Genomic DNA, 18,671 nt, shown 5'->3' on the forward strand with positions numbered 1-18,671 from the left:
CCTGATTCTGCAGACATTTTCTTGGTCACTAGGGAGTCAACTCCCTAGTGACCAAGAAAATGTCTGCAGAATCAGGCAGTCTGAAAAAAAAAAACATGAATGTGTGCCTTTAACTGTCCTGAAGGGCTCAAATCACTGCAGTCACATCCAAAATATCCTTAAAAGTCTGCCAGTGCACTTTTAGTTGTGTCAGTGCTCATACTTTTGACAGGAGACTGTGGGTGTGCGCTGTGAATTCAGGAACGTATCTTATGTTTCTTGACAGTGGCCCCTTTGCACTTTTGGTATGTTTCATTGCAATACATTGTGTGCGCTTGACCGCGTAACACCGCTGTATTGCGGCGAAGCTGACTTTTGGGAGCCGGCATTATGCAACAACTCTTGCCATGCTTCCCGTGCTTCGATGACGCCAGTGAGGATGACGAAGGGGTAGTCGACGCCATTGCTGACAGTGGCAAATCCTTTAAATGAAAAAGGCGGCACCAAACAGCAGGAAGCTTGTAAGCAAATGTTGAAGTAGCTGCGCAATACGACTACTACAGCTGCCAGCAGATCAGTGTGCGAGAGGGCTTTTTTCGAGGCTGTGAGATAATCAAAATTCCAGTAGTGGTGGCTTCAATCAATTAATGCTGTCTCGGACCTGCGGTTACGGCAAAAAGTTCGTAAAATTGGACTAAGAAGGGTTTCAGCTTTAGAAATTTCCGACGTCCCTATACACTGGCTCTATAGTGTGCATGACAGTGCTGTGAAAGCATTCGAATTATCAGCCATGTCCGAAAAATTGGTCATTGACTGTGTAGGTAAGCAAAAATAGCAGTGGTAGTTTATTTCTGTGTTGTGCAGGTGATGACGACGCTGGTGCGGGACCCCTCTCTGTGCCGGCTAAGCAAACAGCAGCTCCTGGTGCTGCTTACGTATGTCGAACGCGACGTGTACGACCACTCCAGGCAGAGCGTGGCCTTCGCCCTGCTCAAGGTGAGAGCTGTGAAAGCGCAGCCTTTGTCAAAATGAGTGCAGTGCTCTGGTCCTGGCTTTGTCATGCTTGGGGTGCTTAGAGAGCTTTGGAGGGTGAGGGTTTGCATCCTTTTTTGGAGCTTCCGAGCAGAGCAAGGCCAGCAGGAAAGCCAGCAGGCATCATAGAGCTAGTGGAAATCATGGACAGCGTAATTTTACTCTTTAGAAACTCTGTTATAGTGCTTCACTTTGCTGTTCCTAGCAGGAGGATGTGCATTTGAGGTGTAATCCAATGTGTTCACAGTGGTATGAGATAGTGCATCAAACGCAAAATTATTGACAAACTAATGGTTTTTTTTAAAACACTCCTGATTGGACCTCTGCTGCAATTTTCAATAATCTGTGTAAAGTTTCTTGGTACAACGAGTTGGTAGGTAGGCAGCTGGGTCCTTACTGTTGGTATCAGTATGTCATCGTGTAGTTGGTTTACTTCTTTCTTTGTTTTTCACAATGTTTTACATCGGGCATATTTTTAAAGTGGCTAGTTAAGTTCTTTACAAGTTTGCTGGTCATAAAGTAATTCATGTTGTCACACCTGACGTTCCTGTGCATTAGAGTTCTCGCATGGAGTGCACATTTTGTAGGCTTGATCTGTACACTTGACAAAACTCGTTGAAGGATTCAGCATTCTTTATCCATTGTGAAGCTGTATGCTTTTCACGATTCTGAAGATGCAAGAAATGTGAAAGCAAATGTGAATTTGCAGTGGCCAAAATTAATCAGTGCCTTATTAAGTAAATAAGTGGCACAGTGGTGCTGCCATGACACTCTGGGCAGATAAGAATAAATCTAACAGAGGCTACTGGCTTAAATTTTCTAGGGTGGGTGCAGAACAAGAGTTGTTTGAACATTGTGTTGCTCTTATTGTCTGCACTGTGCCCATTTGCCTACAAATATGTGTAGCATGTCTGTAGACAGTGGCCACAGTGCACCTGAAAGGCTAGTGCTTTGCTGGAACATCGGCTTGAATTGCAACAGCCTATGTTCAGCAAGAAATGGGTGCTTACGTTCACACACAAGCTTTATATGTGTCATTTACGAGGAGGGTTGGGAATGCTTACATTACAGAAAATAGCGTATGTTGTGAGCTGCTCTGTGAAGCACAGCTCTGGATTGCCGGCCAGAATTTAGCCCTTTAGTTGAATGTTGCAGGATCCTGCTTACCGGTTTGCGTTTGGCTAATCAGTTCTGTGGAAATCCACAAGGTGGAGGAAAGTTCATGAAAGGGAGAGATTACCCGCCTGAAGTAGCCCAGTAGCTATGACATTGTGCTCCTGCGCTTGAGGCCATCACGGGTCCAATGCCAGCTGTGGCGGTCACATTCCGATAGGAGCAGAATGCAAAAACGCTCGTGTTGGGTATGCTTTAAAGAACCCCAGGGGCTCAAAATTAATCCGGAGTCATCTCACTATGGGGTGCTTCAGTCAAATCATGGTTTTGGCATATTGAACCCCAGAATTTAATTCTCTCAATGGCAAAGATTGTAATTCAGCAGAGTTTAGCACAAAGCTGCACGGGAAACCATATTAGTTTTTAAGAAAGAAAGTGTCACAGTTGTAAAAAAAAATTTGTCCTTGTCAGGGGGATTGAACTTGGGACAAAGAACTTTTTGGGGGCGATTGCTTAACCACCTTAGCTCCCCAAGGAGGCCAGCAGATCACGGCACGGGTATGAGCCACAGCTCGTTTACTGTGAATTTTGCCATTTAGGCCACCTGCAACGAGTGAGTTTTGTCAAGCAGCAAGATGAAGTATCATGTTTATTCGAATATAAGGCAAGGTTTTTTTTCCTAAAATCCTTGGTGTCGAATTCACCCCTCACCTTATATGTCAGGCTTATCTGATAAGTTCAGTTACTATTTCTATATGGGGGCAGCCACGCCACATTTCCGGTGATCCAGATTTTAGGTGACAGCGCATATTGTAGCAACTAATGAGCCTTGGCAGGTGAGGCAGTACACTATTATTACGCTTACAAATCCACACCGAGAATTCGAAAAATAACAGTAAAGTGGGGATGCAAGTCATGCATATGTGCATTCTGCCTTGTAGCGTGGCTTCACTGTCATTGCGATAATTTCGGGGGGCTTCCGATTATTCGTCATTTCGGGCAATCCCTGCCCAGCCTGAATAAGTTCTCGGCTACGCTATGTCGCATTATATTGCATTCTTTTTCTCGGGTCCCTCAACTGGCACCCTCGCCTTATTGTGACCGCCTTATAATCGAATAGATACAGTAATTTGATTGCAGACTGCTACTGCGGTCTGCTGTGAAGCACGGCGTCTGTGCCGAAGTAAATTTGTGCTTCGTCTTGATGGACTGAAGGAACAGGCAAACCATGCAGGCCATCCTCCACCGAAGAGTGGATACCAACGAGCTGCACGACTTGATGGACAAGGTGGCGACCATGAGCATCGAAGACGAACAGGCTCACATTCGGGGCCAGTGCCGTGAGGTGAGTCAGGGATTTAACATCACTTACGCGTTCTGGGCACTTGCCGGTGCACTTGCGCGAGCGAACACGAAGACAATGTTTCGTTCGACGTTCCGCCATGCTGTAACCTTCGCAGTGCAAGGCATTTAAGTAGGAGTGGATGACACTTAGCAAGTGTAAAGGCTGGCAAACAAGATATTTATGTGGATACTGAAGTTGGTCTGAAAATGCTGGGCCTGTTATCATCGACATCATTGTGATGCAAAATTTACTGATGTGTTCGTGTGTCAACTCTCTTTAATTTGTTCTAAAGCCTATGAAACTTACTTCCCCACATTTCATTGCAAGAAACAAGCAAGTGGGCAAATTAAGTGTTCCCATTCATGTCGTTCCTGGCTGTACCTTTTAATTCTGGTAACATCTTGACACACATTTGTGACTTAATCCTTTCTGCTCTCTCATCTTCTGTTTTGTTAATAGTAATAATAAATAGTAGTAATAACGTACATTGCATCATATACTGAGCACATGATGCTGGGATCTAGTAGTAAAAGCTGTCAGAAATGACAGCTTGACAGAACCACATGCCCTCGTATATTGACTGCAGTACATCAATAACAGAACAATACATATTTTTATTACAAATAAGGGGAAAGGTACAGTGAAAAGAAGAAAAAAGTTACTAAGAGTAAGAAGTACTGCACTTTGCGCACAAAGCAGCTGAATCTGAAAACTTTTCTCTTATGTCTAGGCCTATCTACAGTACGTTCTCGACTACCCGATGAAGCGGCGCATGAAAAAGGCGGTGGGCTTCTTCACGGCGCAGCTGGAGTACAGCACCGAGGCAGGCCGTCTCTCGGCTCTCGAGATGCTTGATGCCTACTCGAGCAAGTTTCCACAGGTGAGAGGGCTGCGCCTGCATAGTCTTGGTCTTTCTGAATGCCTCGGCTGGGCAGGTAATCGTTCAGTTAAGAGTGATTCTCGTGCATTTTCATACCTTTCAATGAAGCCAGTTGCCATGCATTTGCATATCTTTAAATGAAACATTTGCACACTTCTCAATGGACTTAATTTGATACATTTGAAGACTTCTCCATGAACTCAATTTGATACATTTGCATACTTTTCAATGAAAGTCAGTTTGCATGTACTTATCAGGAAAAAAGTTAATTTGCATACATTTTAACGAAAAGTAAATTCTACAGCTGAGAGGCAAGGGCAGAGTATTGACTAGGAAACACGTCCGGCAAGTACTGACCGAATGACCACCAATGCCACTGGCGATTATGATTTGTCAAAGGTTACTCCTTTAGGGAATTGTGGGAACATGACAACTGCTGGGCGATGATAGACCAAATGGATAAGTCAAACATTTCGCTGAATGCGGCCTCACTACCACGCTTCCTGCTTATTCGTTATTTTCACTTTTGATGTGGGTCCGGAACGTGCTGCTGACCGAGCACTTTTGTGCAGCACACGCTGTCTCACTACGCGCCCACCCTGTTCGTGCCCATGGCAGCACGCCTCGTCAATGACCAGTCGCCAAACGTGCAGCGAGTCGCTGCAGCCGGCATCCGGAGCCTCCTCGGCAAGGTCTGATCTCCCTTTTCTCTCAAATTTCCTAACGTGCACGAATGCCATTGCATAGTACTCATTCATACTTCGCAGTGTGCATCCCATCACTTGGTTCAGTCATCATTGCAAGCGTTTGCATCGCCCTCTTGCAGTACGAAAGCATTTACTCCCCCCCCCCCCCCATTCCTTTCCTGAACGTCATTGGAGTAGAACCGCAACTGCCTTACTGTAAACATTTGTTTCCATCAGTGATATCTTGATTCCTTAGCTTACATTAGTTGCTAAAGTGCTTGGTACAATTTACTGAAAATGTTCATTAGTAGTTTTCAACAGGAATGAGCGACTATTCGAAATTTCCAAATAATGAATGAAATAGTTTGTCATCAAATCATATAGTTGCTGTTCGTAAATGTGAATATATTTTGAATACTTTTCATATATTTCAAAATGTCAACTGCATCTAATTAAACATAAAATTGTAGCAGAAGTATGGTAAATTTTCAGCCCTGCAGTTACAGTATATAGTAGGGGTGCGTGACTATTCGAGAGGTTCGAGTATTATTGATTACATTTTAATATATTTGTGTTTGACTTGAATAATAGATATTTGAAAATGTTCGAATATTCGGTTGGATACAAATATTCGAGTCAAATCTAATATATCACTGGCCTTGAGGGAGCAAACATGCTTCTCAGCATTTATTTTTACCTAACATAAATATATTGGGGCGATTTTATGCTGAATTTTGTGATTTCGTGCTGCTAACGAATTTTCTACGTTAACGCACATTTATCCACTAAACGTCTAAACTTTGCGGGAGAACCAGCCTCTCAGTGTCGAGGGGCAGTGGTTTGCGGACAGCAAGGGTGCAATTTTTGTTTTTGTTTTTGCAGCGCCACTCCAAATTCTGAGCTTGTTGTTTGACAGCAAGTGCATTGAGTGATGACTGGCACAGGGTCAAACTTCCTGCTGTTCGGTGCCGTGTTTTTCATTGAAACAATTCGCCACTGCCAGCTGTGGTGCTGATTCCATCTTTGTAATCGTCGCCGATGGCTTCGAAGCGCGGATAGCATGACAGGCTGCATAATGGCGGTTCCTAAAGTCAGCTTTGCCGCAATACAGCTGTGTTACGCGCTGAAGCATACTAAATGTAGAAAAGTGCTGTGGAATGCAGTGGGTTACACATGCAATTTACACATAATTACACACGCATACGCCTGCCGTCTTCTGTCATAGTGTGACCACCAATACACCTAATAATTGTATCGGCAGACCTTCAGAGCTATTTCGGATGTGCCTGTGGCAATGTGAGCTTGTAGGGGCAGTAAAAGGCATGCAATAATTTTTTCGGACTGCCCGATTTTTCTGATGTTTTCGCGGCACCTAGGGAGTCCGAAAAATTGGATGTTGACTATGCCTGCTGCCAAGATGTTCTTGGCACTTTAGTATTTATTCTTGAATTTGTTCCCTTTTTTTCTCGCTAATTTGGGCATGCCCTTTAGCACACTTTCCTCCTTAGTATGTTGGAAGAGGTCGTGTGGGTAAACAAATTCATTGAGTCTTTAAGTAAAAATAATTATTTTCTTCCAGCTGGATGAGGCATCCAGGAACCCTTTGCTCTCTGTGGTTCTGGCATGGTGCAAGGAAAAAATGGTGAGTGCTTGCCCTTTTTACATATTTAATTTCTTAATTAATATGTCCAGGAAGAATGACACATACCAGGCATAACTTGTGCCAAATTTGATAACTCTGAGTAAGGAGTGGAACAGCGAGGTTACATATGCAAGTTATGCCTTTGGATCCAGCTTCACGACAAAGCACTTTTTTGGTAGCAGTGAAGCCATGCTCGAAGGCAAAGTTTGCGTTGCCGTGAGAGGGCACCTTGCTTCGACTGACAAGAGCTGTGCAGTGTGAAAAAAGTGGCAATGGATAGATTGACAAAATGATGTGGCTTCTGAGGCACCAGCAGTTTTGCCAGGCTGGTTTTGTAGCAAGTTGAGCCTCGTGCATGGTTGTTCAGAGCAGGTTTTATGTGGGAAAATGCAGGAGTGTCATGACATTGACAAGAGTCCCTGTCACAATTTGCAGCTGTGGAAGCGTGATATACAAAGTACAGACTTGTTATACATGATTTCTTTGTACTCAGTAAAAAGAAGTTGCCATTTCGCCCGAAAGGCAAAGCATCGATTGCGATAGCAAATTAGTAGACAGCTATATGAAGTGAGAATAGTATTTTTGTTGGCCGTATAAAATTGTAAACATTTAGATTAGAGCACCTAAAAATGTTCTTGGGGCATCTCAGTAAAGCTTGTTCGTTGCATTCTGCTATTGTATTCGCCTAGAAATTTCAAAGCGAAATAGTCAAGTCTTTCCTTGTACTAAATGTGCATTTTCTTTCTTTTTTTTTTTTTTCAGTTTGCCACCAGGCGTTTGGGAGCACAGACACTGGGCTTGTTTGCCGAGGTGGAGAAGGAGCGTTTTGAGCGTCACCTGGCTGATGTGATGCCTGTCCTAGTCGAGGAGATGCACCCTGACAAGTTCCAAGAGGTACTGCTCGTCGTTTGCAGATGTGCTTGTGATCCTGTGAAACCATGCTCACTATTTCATGACGCTGTGCTAACAATTTAATGACACTGTTTGTAATTCCATGATGCTGCAACGCCCTATCATCTCTGACACTTTCTGCTTTTACATGTGGACATGCGGTCATTGCTTGTTACTGTGTGCATTTGCTCCTAGTTAGCAAGGCTATGAAAAAACTTTTCTTCAAGCATTGAGGCGTTTGAAGTTCGTAACAGGTTGTTAGCTTGATGTCGATGGCACTGTCTTTGAACTTGACAGCCTCGGATCCACCACCGCGCCCAACTGTGTTTCCTTTCCCTTGGCACTCGTGCCAAGGGAAATAGCCTGTTGGACAGCTGTTTGTGCATATTCAGAAACCTGATGCAACTTCCTCTTATTCCTTGTAATTTCGGATGGGAAGTTGGCTAATAACGTCTGTTCTGTTTAGTGTTCCTTTTGAGGAGTTGAAGAGCTTTGTGGTTGGTGTTGCAGCTTACGGTGGAAGACATTGAGCGAGCCAAGGACCACATCGCCTTCATGTACCTGGTCTCGCTGACCAAGATAGTCGACGCCTGCAACGTTGCACGGGCCCCTGCCACGCAGGAAAGCTTTGGGAGGCTGTGCGGTGAGTTTGCGGTGCTTCCAGTTGCACTTGTTGGTCGTTCGCTGTTACAGGGGAATGGCACTGAAATCTGCGCAGTCTATGTCAGATGCAGCACTGTGTAATATATCTTTGCGCCCCTCCTTGTCAGACTGTTCCCCGTAAAAGTGAGCTTGATTGTTTATAATGCATTCTGATTGTTTGGTGTAGTGTTACAAGGTGTAAAAATGCAATGGTTCTGCCACAAGTCAAACCTCTTGTGCGATTGTCCAGGTTATGCAGAGACATACCTGCTGTATCCCCACGACTGGGTGAGGTTGGCGGCATCTCAGTTTTACGGCCGGGTGTTTGCGGCGTACACGCCGGACGAAGTTGCTGCAGCGTGCGACCCTGACGCTGAAGTGCCTTCTTCCCAGGACTATTTGTTGGTCGACGCGCCGTCGAAGGTACTCAATTTCTGTCTTTTCATGCTTGGGAGATGATGTTAGCAGCTTGAAGGAGCTTCTCGTTAAAGGAGTCCTAAAATGACATTTTCAACTTATTTTGTGTCAAGAGAAGGTCCAAGCCTTTTAATCCTGTGAGAATATACTGGCAAGGGTCAGAGCACCATGAATAATTTAATACTTGCATGTGCAAATCAGTTTTGGTACATCATGAAAAATGGCTCGTCTCGTTCCTCTCATCACTGGGGTTGCCATACGGGAGCGCAGCCAGGATAAACACACACAGCCCTTCTGCTTTCTTTTTTATGAGCAACATCATTATACCTGACCTTGTGTTACGTGTTGTTGGCAAATTTTGCACTCTGTGCGGAAGTTGCTGTAATGTCAAAGATGCCAGGACTGGTTTTGGTATCAAATTAAGATATGTGACCACTGATAAGGTTTTTCTGACCTTAGTGCTTGCTAATTGTGGTCCTATCACGTGCTTGATGCGTGTGGTAAAGTTTCTTCAACTTCAAAAACATTTGCAAGTACCCCTTTAACGCTATAGCACCAGCATTCTTTGTATAAAAAAGTATGGGTATGCATATAATAAATAATTTCAAATCTGATATTGAATCGAATCAAGAAAAAAAAAGCCAAATACCAAATCAAATATTGAATATCCAGATTTAACACAAACTTTATTGCTTGCAAATTTCGGTGCAAAATAACACAGTGCTGCATGTGTTTGGGAGTCTCCTAGCATTGCTGATCAAGAATGCGGCAATCTATAAGTTGAATTGGGTAAGTAGAGATGAAGGTATACAGTAAACCTTCACTACTATTACAGGGGGCACCAAACTAATATGCCAGCACTGGTTGCAGCTCAGTTATAGTATATGACGGCATGGGAAATCTTTTTTTATCAATAGAATTTTCTGTTGAGCAAAATCACGTTCTTATTTCCTCTCTGAAACTAATGAATTAGTGACACTCATTTATCTCAGAACCAACGAAGTTCTCAGTATAATAGTGCACCTCTGTGTCGTGGCAATCTTTTATTTACTGCACAAAAAGTCTTGCTTTCCACTTTTTCTCTGAAGTACAAAAGGGCTGGCCCAATGTTCCAGCAGGTGGGTTATCGTAAGGCCAATTTGCTCGACAGACGAAACGACCGCACATCATGCGACTCTATCAATGCTCAATGCGTAGCATCGCTGATGGTGAAGAACGGGTGCCGTCTGCAGTAGTTTCATTGTCGGGCTTGGTGTGCAATTTGCCATACGTCAAAGATTCTGAAATCTAGAGAGTTATGGCAAATTCGTGTGACACACGCCGTTACCCTCCAGAGGAGTCCAGCCTCAAAATTTGCTCTCAAAAACGCCTGTTTTTTGGCCTGCCCTAAGATTTTCAAGCAATAATAGTAGCTCAGAATGTCTGATTACGGTATTTACACTATTCTAACACTCTCTCCTTCTTTCTTTTTCGTTTTCAATAAAATTGGGCCTTAAATTACCTGCGTGGTGCAATCGGATGCAATATCAAAACTGCCTTTGCGGCGTTTGTGCGCCTTACCGTATAACACGAGTGTAGTGCGGCGAAGCTGACTTTGGGAAACTGGCAGCCACTTGGCAATACACTTTGCCCATTTTTCTTGCTATAAAATTGGTTGCGTGTTGCATTTATACTTCGTTTCAAAGCTTCAGTGCAATTTCTACAATTTCTACAGTTTTCTACATTGAACACATAGAAGGTTGGCGGGCATTTGTTTCAGGGGTGTGTTAGAATAGCTGAATAAACCAGCATTCGCATTTTTTTTTGCCATCTTGTTTAATTGAACCTGCTGGATAATTTGATCAATTTCGCTGCAAGCTTCTTATCGTTTGTGATTTACTGGCTCACTGAAACTGTGGAAATCAGTAGCAAAGCTGGTGGTGACACTTTGTGGTGCTTTGTCCGACTATGGCATGTTAAAAATTTTTTCATGTGAGGGTTTCTGTTTAAGAAAAACCGTAGAAGGACTGCACTTTAATGATTATGTCGCTGCCAAAGCTTTACACCAGCGGTTTAGTGGAGTATGGTAAGTCACTGTGGTATTAGCTTTGTGTGCTCTCTTGCTAGGCTTAGTGTCACAAGACTTCATTACCACTGTTGTTGCTGGTTTAAAGCTGTCTGGTAACCCAGCAAACTGCAAGTGGTAAGAAGTTTGAGGACAAGCTAAACCTCGCCAATATTACACAGGGGCTTGCAACCACAGTCTTGTGATGTACTTTTGTGGGTAAAAGTCGTTATGTGTGTTTACGCTGCCATAGTGTGTGATTGTACTTTACATGTGGCAGGTTCGAAGCCTTACGGAGAAGTCCTGCTCTCAGTTCCAGCCGGATAATGTCCTGGAAAAGATAGCTGAGCAGGTAAGAGACATCATTTCTTTTGGCTTAACGTCTCTATGTTTACTTGCGCTCTGCTTTGTGAATTGTATTTCTGTTATGCCCATTGGCACAGTTGTATTGAGAAAGCCAATGCATCAATCTTGCCTGATTTCGCAGTGCTTGTTAGGGGTCTTGACAGATTTGCTTTTATTTAGCAACAAAGCAGCGCTATGTACTTACAGAAGGGACACTAAGGAGAATATAATTAAGCTCATCTATATTAGTAAATGATGCTTCTGTAATGACAAAGTGGCCACTTTTACTGTGAGACTAGCGCAGTCCATCCATCCATGTCTTGGTAAGCCGGAAAACACACGAATGAGATTGATGGGAACAACTTGAAGTTCGTTTCCACACCAGCTTGCCCCGACTGGGTGTTTGTAGGTCTATTTAATTGCTTTTTAATGAAGGAGGATTACATTGCATTCTAGAGGAACCAAGTTTTCATTCAACCTAGAAAGTTTTGGAAATGTTCCGAAGTTTGCGACATTGTGCTGGCATACCGGTGTCGAGGATTCAGTGCTAAATTCATTTTCTGTAATGATAAAAAAATTTAAAAATTTTACACCGCGTTCGTGACAGATTTTTTGACAGATTATCAGTTTAAAATCATTTTGTGTTGCTCTCTAGCAGTGTCTCTTTAAGACTGGCTTTGTCGATGATGCTTCGCAGGTCATTCGAAACCTGGTATTCCTGACTAGGGTGTCGGTGCGTGCCACGCGTCTAGGCATCGACACCTTGCACCCCGTTGACTGGATTGTGAAGAAGGTGTCACACCAGGCCCATGCAGAGGTGGTGTCAAACCCACGGTCCGTTTTGAAGGTTTGTTGTGTTCAACAGCTACGCTTTTTTAAAGGCAAAGGTTTCTTTGCTTCTTCCTCGCGGTTTGGTGTGGACCACGGATTTCTTGCAAAATACATCTGTGGATATTTATACGAAGCTTTGGTGTGCTCCTAGGCACACCAACTTCTTAGCTCTTTGAGCATTGATTTTTTTTGCCATATGCAACCGTTGAGGGCCGATTTTTTTTATGGCAGATTCCGATTCTTCTTAGGGATTTATTTCGAAAAAAAAATTACCTTAATTTTTCTAGGGTGACCGTAAAGTGAGAAAAAAATATTTTGCATTGGTATATATGCACTCTTCATTCATGAATAACAACAATAAGAAAGGAAATAAACTTATCAGAATTAAAAATTTGATGCATTTTTATGCACATAGTTCAAGGCTTTGAAAATCCGCACACGAGAATATTTCGCAAAGCCTCAAATGTTCCTGCTCTTACACAATTTCGTACGTCCATAGCGTAATCGAACTGCGTAGGTGTGCGCACTCAAGAAAAACTGTTTGGTTGTGTGCCCATCAAAAAAAAAAGCAACACGTGTGACAAACTTCTGCTAATCTTCATCTTACCGCCAACCAGCTAGGGTGATTAGTTTTCACGTGTCCTAAAAAGAAAAGAAACGGAAATGCATGCCCGGCGGCATCCTTCCTATGCGCACCCCTCTGAGCCCTAAACGAGTGAGAAACAAGTGCTCACCCTTTGAGCGATTAGGAACGAGATAGCCATCAGCTTCGCAAGCACAAAAAGCCGAAACCACCCGCGAAACAAAATCCAAACGGCCGCCCGGCCGCGCGCACGCCAGTGCGCGAGCGGTGGTATATAGACACACGGGAACAAACTAGCGCTAAAACAAACCATGCAACGAGAACCGAGAAAAGGAGGCGCGCGTGAAAAATTTCTTGTATCCCTACATAGTGGCAGCACATGACAGAAAAGAAAAAGTTAGGAAATTGGCGCTGTAAATATACGGCATCGACCATTTTCGGGCTTGTTCGTGGCGCCGTATATTTACGTCATTGACCGTCAAAGGGTTAATAAAATAGCGTGTTATATTCAGTGGTATTTGATCATCTGCATATTTTTTTTTCCTGTGGTGCTTTCATTTTGTCAGGCAATCTGCTGGCGTTTGTGCAAACGCAGTGCTAAGTGATTCATCATTGTATAGTGCAAAACAGACTAAATTGGGAATGCACTCGTTCTGGCTTTTGCTGAAGTCTTTCTGGACCTTCCTGAATTATGCACTGCTGTTCTATGCAGCGCTCCCATGTGTTCAAGTTCCTGGCTGCCATCAGCCTGGACCTGACTCGGCCGGAGCTGCGCTCGCACCTGCAGCTCATTCTGATGCCCATCTGTCGAGAGCTCGAGGACCAGTCGCCAAGCCAGAGTCAGTATGCCTGGATGTCTTCTGCGCTCATAGCGTTCGCCACTCTTGTCTAGTGTGCGATTCACCAGGTGCACCATTTGTCTGAAGCGTAGTGCTTGCTCAAGCCGCTAGGCTTAAACATGTGACAATGCCTCTGCAGCTAGCACAACATTTCATTTGAGAGTGGCAGCATAGTGGCATCGCCTGTTTGGTGCCATTACAATAATGCCACGCTGCACGCATATACGACACAGGTAAAAATGGTGACGTTGCTCGTGTGCTTGAATTGGCTACTGGTGTGGCTAGTAGCGACTACGATACTGACTTTTCTAGATGGCGCTAGCTGTACACCATATGAATTTCAATTAAAAACTGGTGCATTTAAAAAAAAATCTTCGAATCTAAGCCAACCCTAGAGTTTAGTGTATGATTATATGAAAAAAAGAAAACTATCGACCTAGGTTCGAATAAATACGGTGTCGAAGCTAGGGTAGATGTACACCATGACAAAGGGAGCTGTGCTACTTTTGGCTAAAGATGTCGCACTATAAGTGGGCTACTGTATTATTACTCCTTGAAGAAAGCAAACAACAGAAAATTTTTGTCGCTCGATTTCTAGGGTGTTGTAGGCCATTTGGATATTTGGAGAAGCACCGTAATAGAAAAAAGAAGAAAAAACTTGCACGGGCGGTTTACTAAATGTAGCTAAAGTGACCACAGGAAGAACTGCCATATGAGCCTATTTTAGGGATATATTTCTTTCTGAATGGGGATGCGTGTGTTGCCTGTGTGAACTGCATATGCATGTCATTTGTTCTTGTTGCCTGTCATGTTCAGATGAGGAGATGAAACAGATGGCAAACGAAGCAACGACCGTCATAAAGAAGGCAGCGGGCGTGGAGGCATTCGGCGCAGCCCTGGTGGCACTGCAGGGAAAGCTGGCCGGCAAGAAGTTGAACAGAAAACGGGAGAAGGCCCTGGAGGTGAGCATCGGACAAGTCGTTCCATGTGAGGGGTGGGTGGGAAATCACAGTGAACCTCTTGGGAACTGATTTTTTTTTACCTCGGAGCGCTTGCATATTTCTATTGAAAGTATGGCTGGTTTTTAAGTCGGGAATCGATTGTATTTATTTAATGTGGTTTGATTATCTTGTTCACGCAGTCTGTGTGACTACATCCAGTACTCGTCAGTCGGTGAAGGTCATGCTGCACTGGCACCGCAACTCGTGCCTCAAGCTACGGGGTATTTTATGCACGTGGAGCAAATGTGCTTTTAGATTTTATGAAAGCCTCAAATACAGTTGGCAATGAAGGAACCTACAACACCATAGTGCAAACACAAAAAGGGCACTTATTGCTTCCTTTATACATCAACTATTCAATATACAAGTTCTCCAATGAAGTACGCTGAGAGAAATCTTCCGGGGGGGATACCAAACGAATAATGTTGGTCCATGCTGATGAGCGTCTAAGGCCTAGGTCATTCGCAGGTGTCCCACTAACCGAATTGCATTTGCAATTTGGAGGCAGCACGTGCTAGTGCCATGAAGATGCTATAAGCGTGTTCGCCCATACTCGTGCCGTGCTCAAGCCATGTGGCAAGCCTCATGTGGGACAGTCCCACGCAGCACCCATGGGCGTATGGCTGGTCCGTGTGTGTCACTGTCCTTACTGCAAAGAGGAGGAAGCGAATTCCTTTGACACCTGAATTATTGCCAGATGTCACTCAAAGCTTGCACCATCTTCTGTCATTGCTGCTATAACTACACCAGCGCTTGCCATCTTTTGTATGTCACGCGGGGAACCCGAGTATCAGGAGACACAGGAGCTGTGGGAAAAAACAAACATCAAGAGATGCGAGACAGTCGAGCTTCCCCATAAGTGACAGGCCATAAGAATGTTTGCTGCAACAACATTTCTTGAAGGCCCAATCCTTGTGCGTGATACCTACCGGTGGCTCATTAGGGAGTTGTGCACTTTTTCTACTTCCTCAAGGTGCAGAAGGATGGTGCCACGGCACGTCAAATCAGAAGCAAATGGAATTTTTCCTCTCCATTGATTTATAGCAGAGGCTTACCTTGCACACTGCAGGAAAACCCTGCGCAACTGCGCAGGGGAAATAACCATTGTGACCCACCCATGATCCACATCGCAGTGAACGTGTTCATCATCATCATCAGCCTGGTTACACCCACTGCAGGGCAAAGGCCTCTCCGATACTTCTCCAACTACCCCGGTCATGTACTAATTGTGGCCATGTCGTGCCTGCAAACTTCTTAATCTCATCCGCCCATCTAACTTTCTGCCGCCCCCTGCTACGCTTCCCTTCCCCTGGAATCCAGTCAGTAACCCTTAATGACCATCGGTTATCTTCCCTCCTCATTACTTGTCCTGCCCATGCCCCATTTCTGTTTCTTGATTTCAACTAAGATTTCTTTACCTCGCGCTTGTTCCCTCACCCAATGTGCTCTTTTCTTATCCATTTAACGTTACACCCATCATTCTTCTTTCCATAGCTTGTTGCATCGTCCTCAATTTAAGTAGAACCCTTTTCGTAAGCCTCCAGGTTTCTGCCCCATACGTGAGTCGTCAGTACTGGTAAGACACAGCTATTATACACTTTTCTCTTGAGGGATAATGGCAACCTACTGTTCATGATCTGAGAATGCCTGCCAAACACACCCCAGCCCATTCTTATTCTTCTGATTTCAGCTCATGATCCGGATCCGCGGTCTCTACTTGCCCTAAGTAGATGTATTCCCTTACCACTTCCAGTGCCTCGCTACCTATCGTAAACTGCAGTTCTCTTCCGAGACTGTTAAACACTACTTTAGTTTTCTGCAGATTAATTTTGAGACCCACCCCTTCTGCTTTGCCTCTCCAGGTCAGTGAGCATGCATTGGAATTTGGTCCCGAGTTACTAAGCAAGGCAATATCATCAGCGAATCGCAAGTTACTAAGATATTCTCCATTAACCCTTATCCCAAATTCTTCCCAATCGAGGTCTCTAAATACCTCCTGTAAACATGCTGTGAATAGCATTGGAGAGATCGTATCTCCCTGCCTGACGCCCTTCTTTATTGGGATTTTGTTGCTTTCTTTATGGAGGACTACGGTGGCTGCGGAGCCGCTATAGATATTTTTCAGTATTTTTATATACGGCTCGTCTACACTGTGATTCCGTAATGCCTCCATGACTGCTGAGCTTTCGACTGAATCAAACGCTTTCTCGTAATCAATGAAAGCTATATATAAGGGTTGGTTACATTCCGCACATTTCTCTATCACCTGATTGATAGTGTGAATATGGTCTATTGTTGAGTAGCCTTTACGGAATCCTGCCTGGTCCTTTGGTTGACAGAAGTCTAAGGTGTTCCTGATTCTATTTGCGATTACCTTAGTAAATACTTTGTAGGCAACGGACAGTAAGCTGATCGGTCTATAATTTTTCAAGTCTTTGGCGTCCCCTTTCTTATGGATTAGGACTATGTTAGCGTTCTTCCAAGATTCCGGTACGCTCGAGGTCATGAGGCATTGCGTATACAGGGTGGCCAGTTTCTCTAGAACAATCTGCCCACCATCCTTCAACAAATCTGCTGTTACCTGATCCTCCCCAGCTGCCTTCCCTCTTCTTATATCTCCCAAGGCTTTCTTTACTTCTTCGAGCGTTACTGGTGGGATTTCGAATTCCTCTTGGCTATTCTATCTTCCATTATCGTCGTGAGTGTCACTGGTACTGTACAAATCTGTATAGAATTCCTCAGCCACTTGAACTATCTCATCCATATTAGTAATGATATTGCCGGCTTTGTCTCTTAACGCATACATCCGATTCTTGCCTATTCCTAGTTTCTTCTTCACTGCTTTTAGGCTTCCTCCGTTTCTGAGAGCATGCTCGATTCTATCCATATTATACTTTCTTATGTCAGCTGTCTTAACGCTTGTTGATTAACTTCGAAAGTTCTGCCAGGTCTATTCTAGCTGTAGGGTTAGAGGCTTTCATACATTGGTGTTTCTTGATCAGATCTTTCGTCTCCTGCGATAGCTTACTGGCATCCTGTCTAACGGAGTTACCACCGACTTCTATTGCACACTCCTTAATGATGCTCATAAGATGGTCGTTCATATCTTCAACACTAAGGTCCTCTTCCTGAGTTAAAGCTGAATACCTGTTCTATAGCTTGATCTGGAATTCCTCTATTTTCCCTCTTACTGCTAACTCATTGATTGGCTTCTTATGTAGCAGTTTCTTCCATTCTCTCCTCAAGTCTAGGCTAATTCGAGTTCTTACCATCCTATGGTTACTGCAGCGCATCTTGCCGAGCATGTCCACATCTTGTATGATGCCAGGGTTAGTGCAGATTATAAAGTCTATTTCATTTCTAGTTTCGTCATTCGAGTTCTTCCATGTCCACTTTCGGCTATCCCGCTTGCGGAAGTAGGTATTCATTATCCGCATATTATTCTGTTCTGCAAAGTCTACTAATAACTCTCCCCTACTATTCCCAGTGCCTATGCCATATTCCCACACTAACTTGTCTCCAGTCTGCTCTTGCCTACCTTGGCATTGAAGTCGCCCATCAGTATAGTGTATTCTGTTTTGACTTTACCCATCGCCGATTCCACATCTTCATAGAAGCTTTCGACTTCCTTGTGAATGTGTTTATGTGTTTAAATGTACTCAACATGTTCAGTAGCATGCCAAGCTGTGAGCCACGCTAACATCTCGATGTTCTCATCAAACTCGGTATATCTCTCATTCTGTGATATTGTGACTGTGTGTGGTGGTTGAGAGTGGAACTGCCCAGTAACCTTGCCCAATTTACTCGTCCGCAGATGGTCAGGAACCCCGAGGCAGGAGCTCGCAAGAAGATAAAGCTGCAGTTGAGGAAGAAGGAAGCCCTGAAGCGCAAGAAATCTGTCCAGTTTGGCAAGGTTAAGAGGCGAAAGGCATCATGAGCTTGTAAAGTACCTTGTAATATATTCCTTTTCTGGCAAATAATGCCATGTAATTGTCTTCTCTAATTAAAGAAAAATAACTTCTATAGATGCTGTGCAATTTCTTCATAGGCATACATTGAGAACAGTAACTGCATTGAGAAGGCTTTCCACCACTTGTCATGACTACATGCTTGACTTACCATGGTTCATTGCACTTCGCTAATTACTAATTAATTAGGGGTTTTGATATTTTACCAGATGATCCTTGTCTCACTGGTACAGATGCAGGGTCTGCCTGCACATATCACCAGCTTGTCTATTTGTCTTGCACTGTGCAAATCCGCTATAATCACCTGCGTCTGCAAATTCTTTGTGTTGTCGTGTGCAATACTGACAGACCCCCTTCTTGTGTTGACCTAATTTTGTGTGGCAGGTAACAAAGTCATCGTCATTCTTGCTATTCAGGGATATAACTATGCCTT

At 43.9% G+C, this 18,671-nt stretch overlaps 1 protein-coding gene across 1 annotated transcript in view; it reads left to right on the forward strand.

Moving 5' to 3' along the window:
- LOC142563109 (small subunit processome component 20 homolog) overlaps window positions 1-18,295 on the forward strand; it is an 83,054-nt gene extending 64,759 nt beyond the window's left edge. Inside the window, exons 49-61 of the mRNA XM_075673636.1 lie at window positions 844-975; window positions 3,359-3,469; window positions 4,200-4,349; window positions 4,922-5,041; window positions 6,615-6,677; window positions 7,440-7,571; window positions 8,079-8,211; window positions 8,461-8,633; window positions 10,952-11,023; window positions 11,714-11,863; window positions 13,143-13,269; window positions 14,086-14,231; window positions 18,085-18,295. Coding sequence (XP_075529751.1) covers window positions 844-975; window positions 3,359-3,469; window positions 4,200-4,349; window positions 4,922-5,041; window positions 6,615-6,677; window positions 7,440-7,571; window positions 8,079-8,211; window positions 8,461-8,633; window positions 10,952-11,023; window positions 11,714-11,863; window positions 13,143-13,269; window positions 14,086-14,231; window positions 18,085-18,207 — 1,632 coding nt within the window. The 3' untranslated portion in view covers window positions 18,208-18,295. The remainder of the gene's footprint in view (window positions 1-843; window positions 976-3,358; window positions 3,470-4,199; window positions 4,350-4,921; window positions 5,042-6,614; window positions 6,678-7,439; window positions 7,572-8,078; window positions 8,212-8,460; window positions 8,634-10,951; window positions 11,024-11,713; window positions 11,864-13,142; window positions 13,270-14,085; window positions 14,232-18,084) is intronic.
- The last annotated feature ends 376 nt before the right edge of the window (window positions 18,296-18,671 follow it).

Source organism: Dermacentor variabilis, chromosome 11, assembly GCF_050947875.1.
Source record: "Dermacentor variabilis isolate Ectoservices chromosome 11, ASM5094787v1, whole genome shotgun sequence".
Taxonomy (NCBI): domain Eukaryota; kingdom Metazoa; phylum Arthropoda; class Arachnida; order Ixodida; family Ixodidae; genus Dermacentor; species Dermacentor variabilis.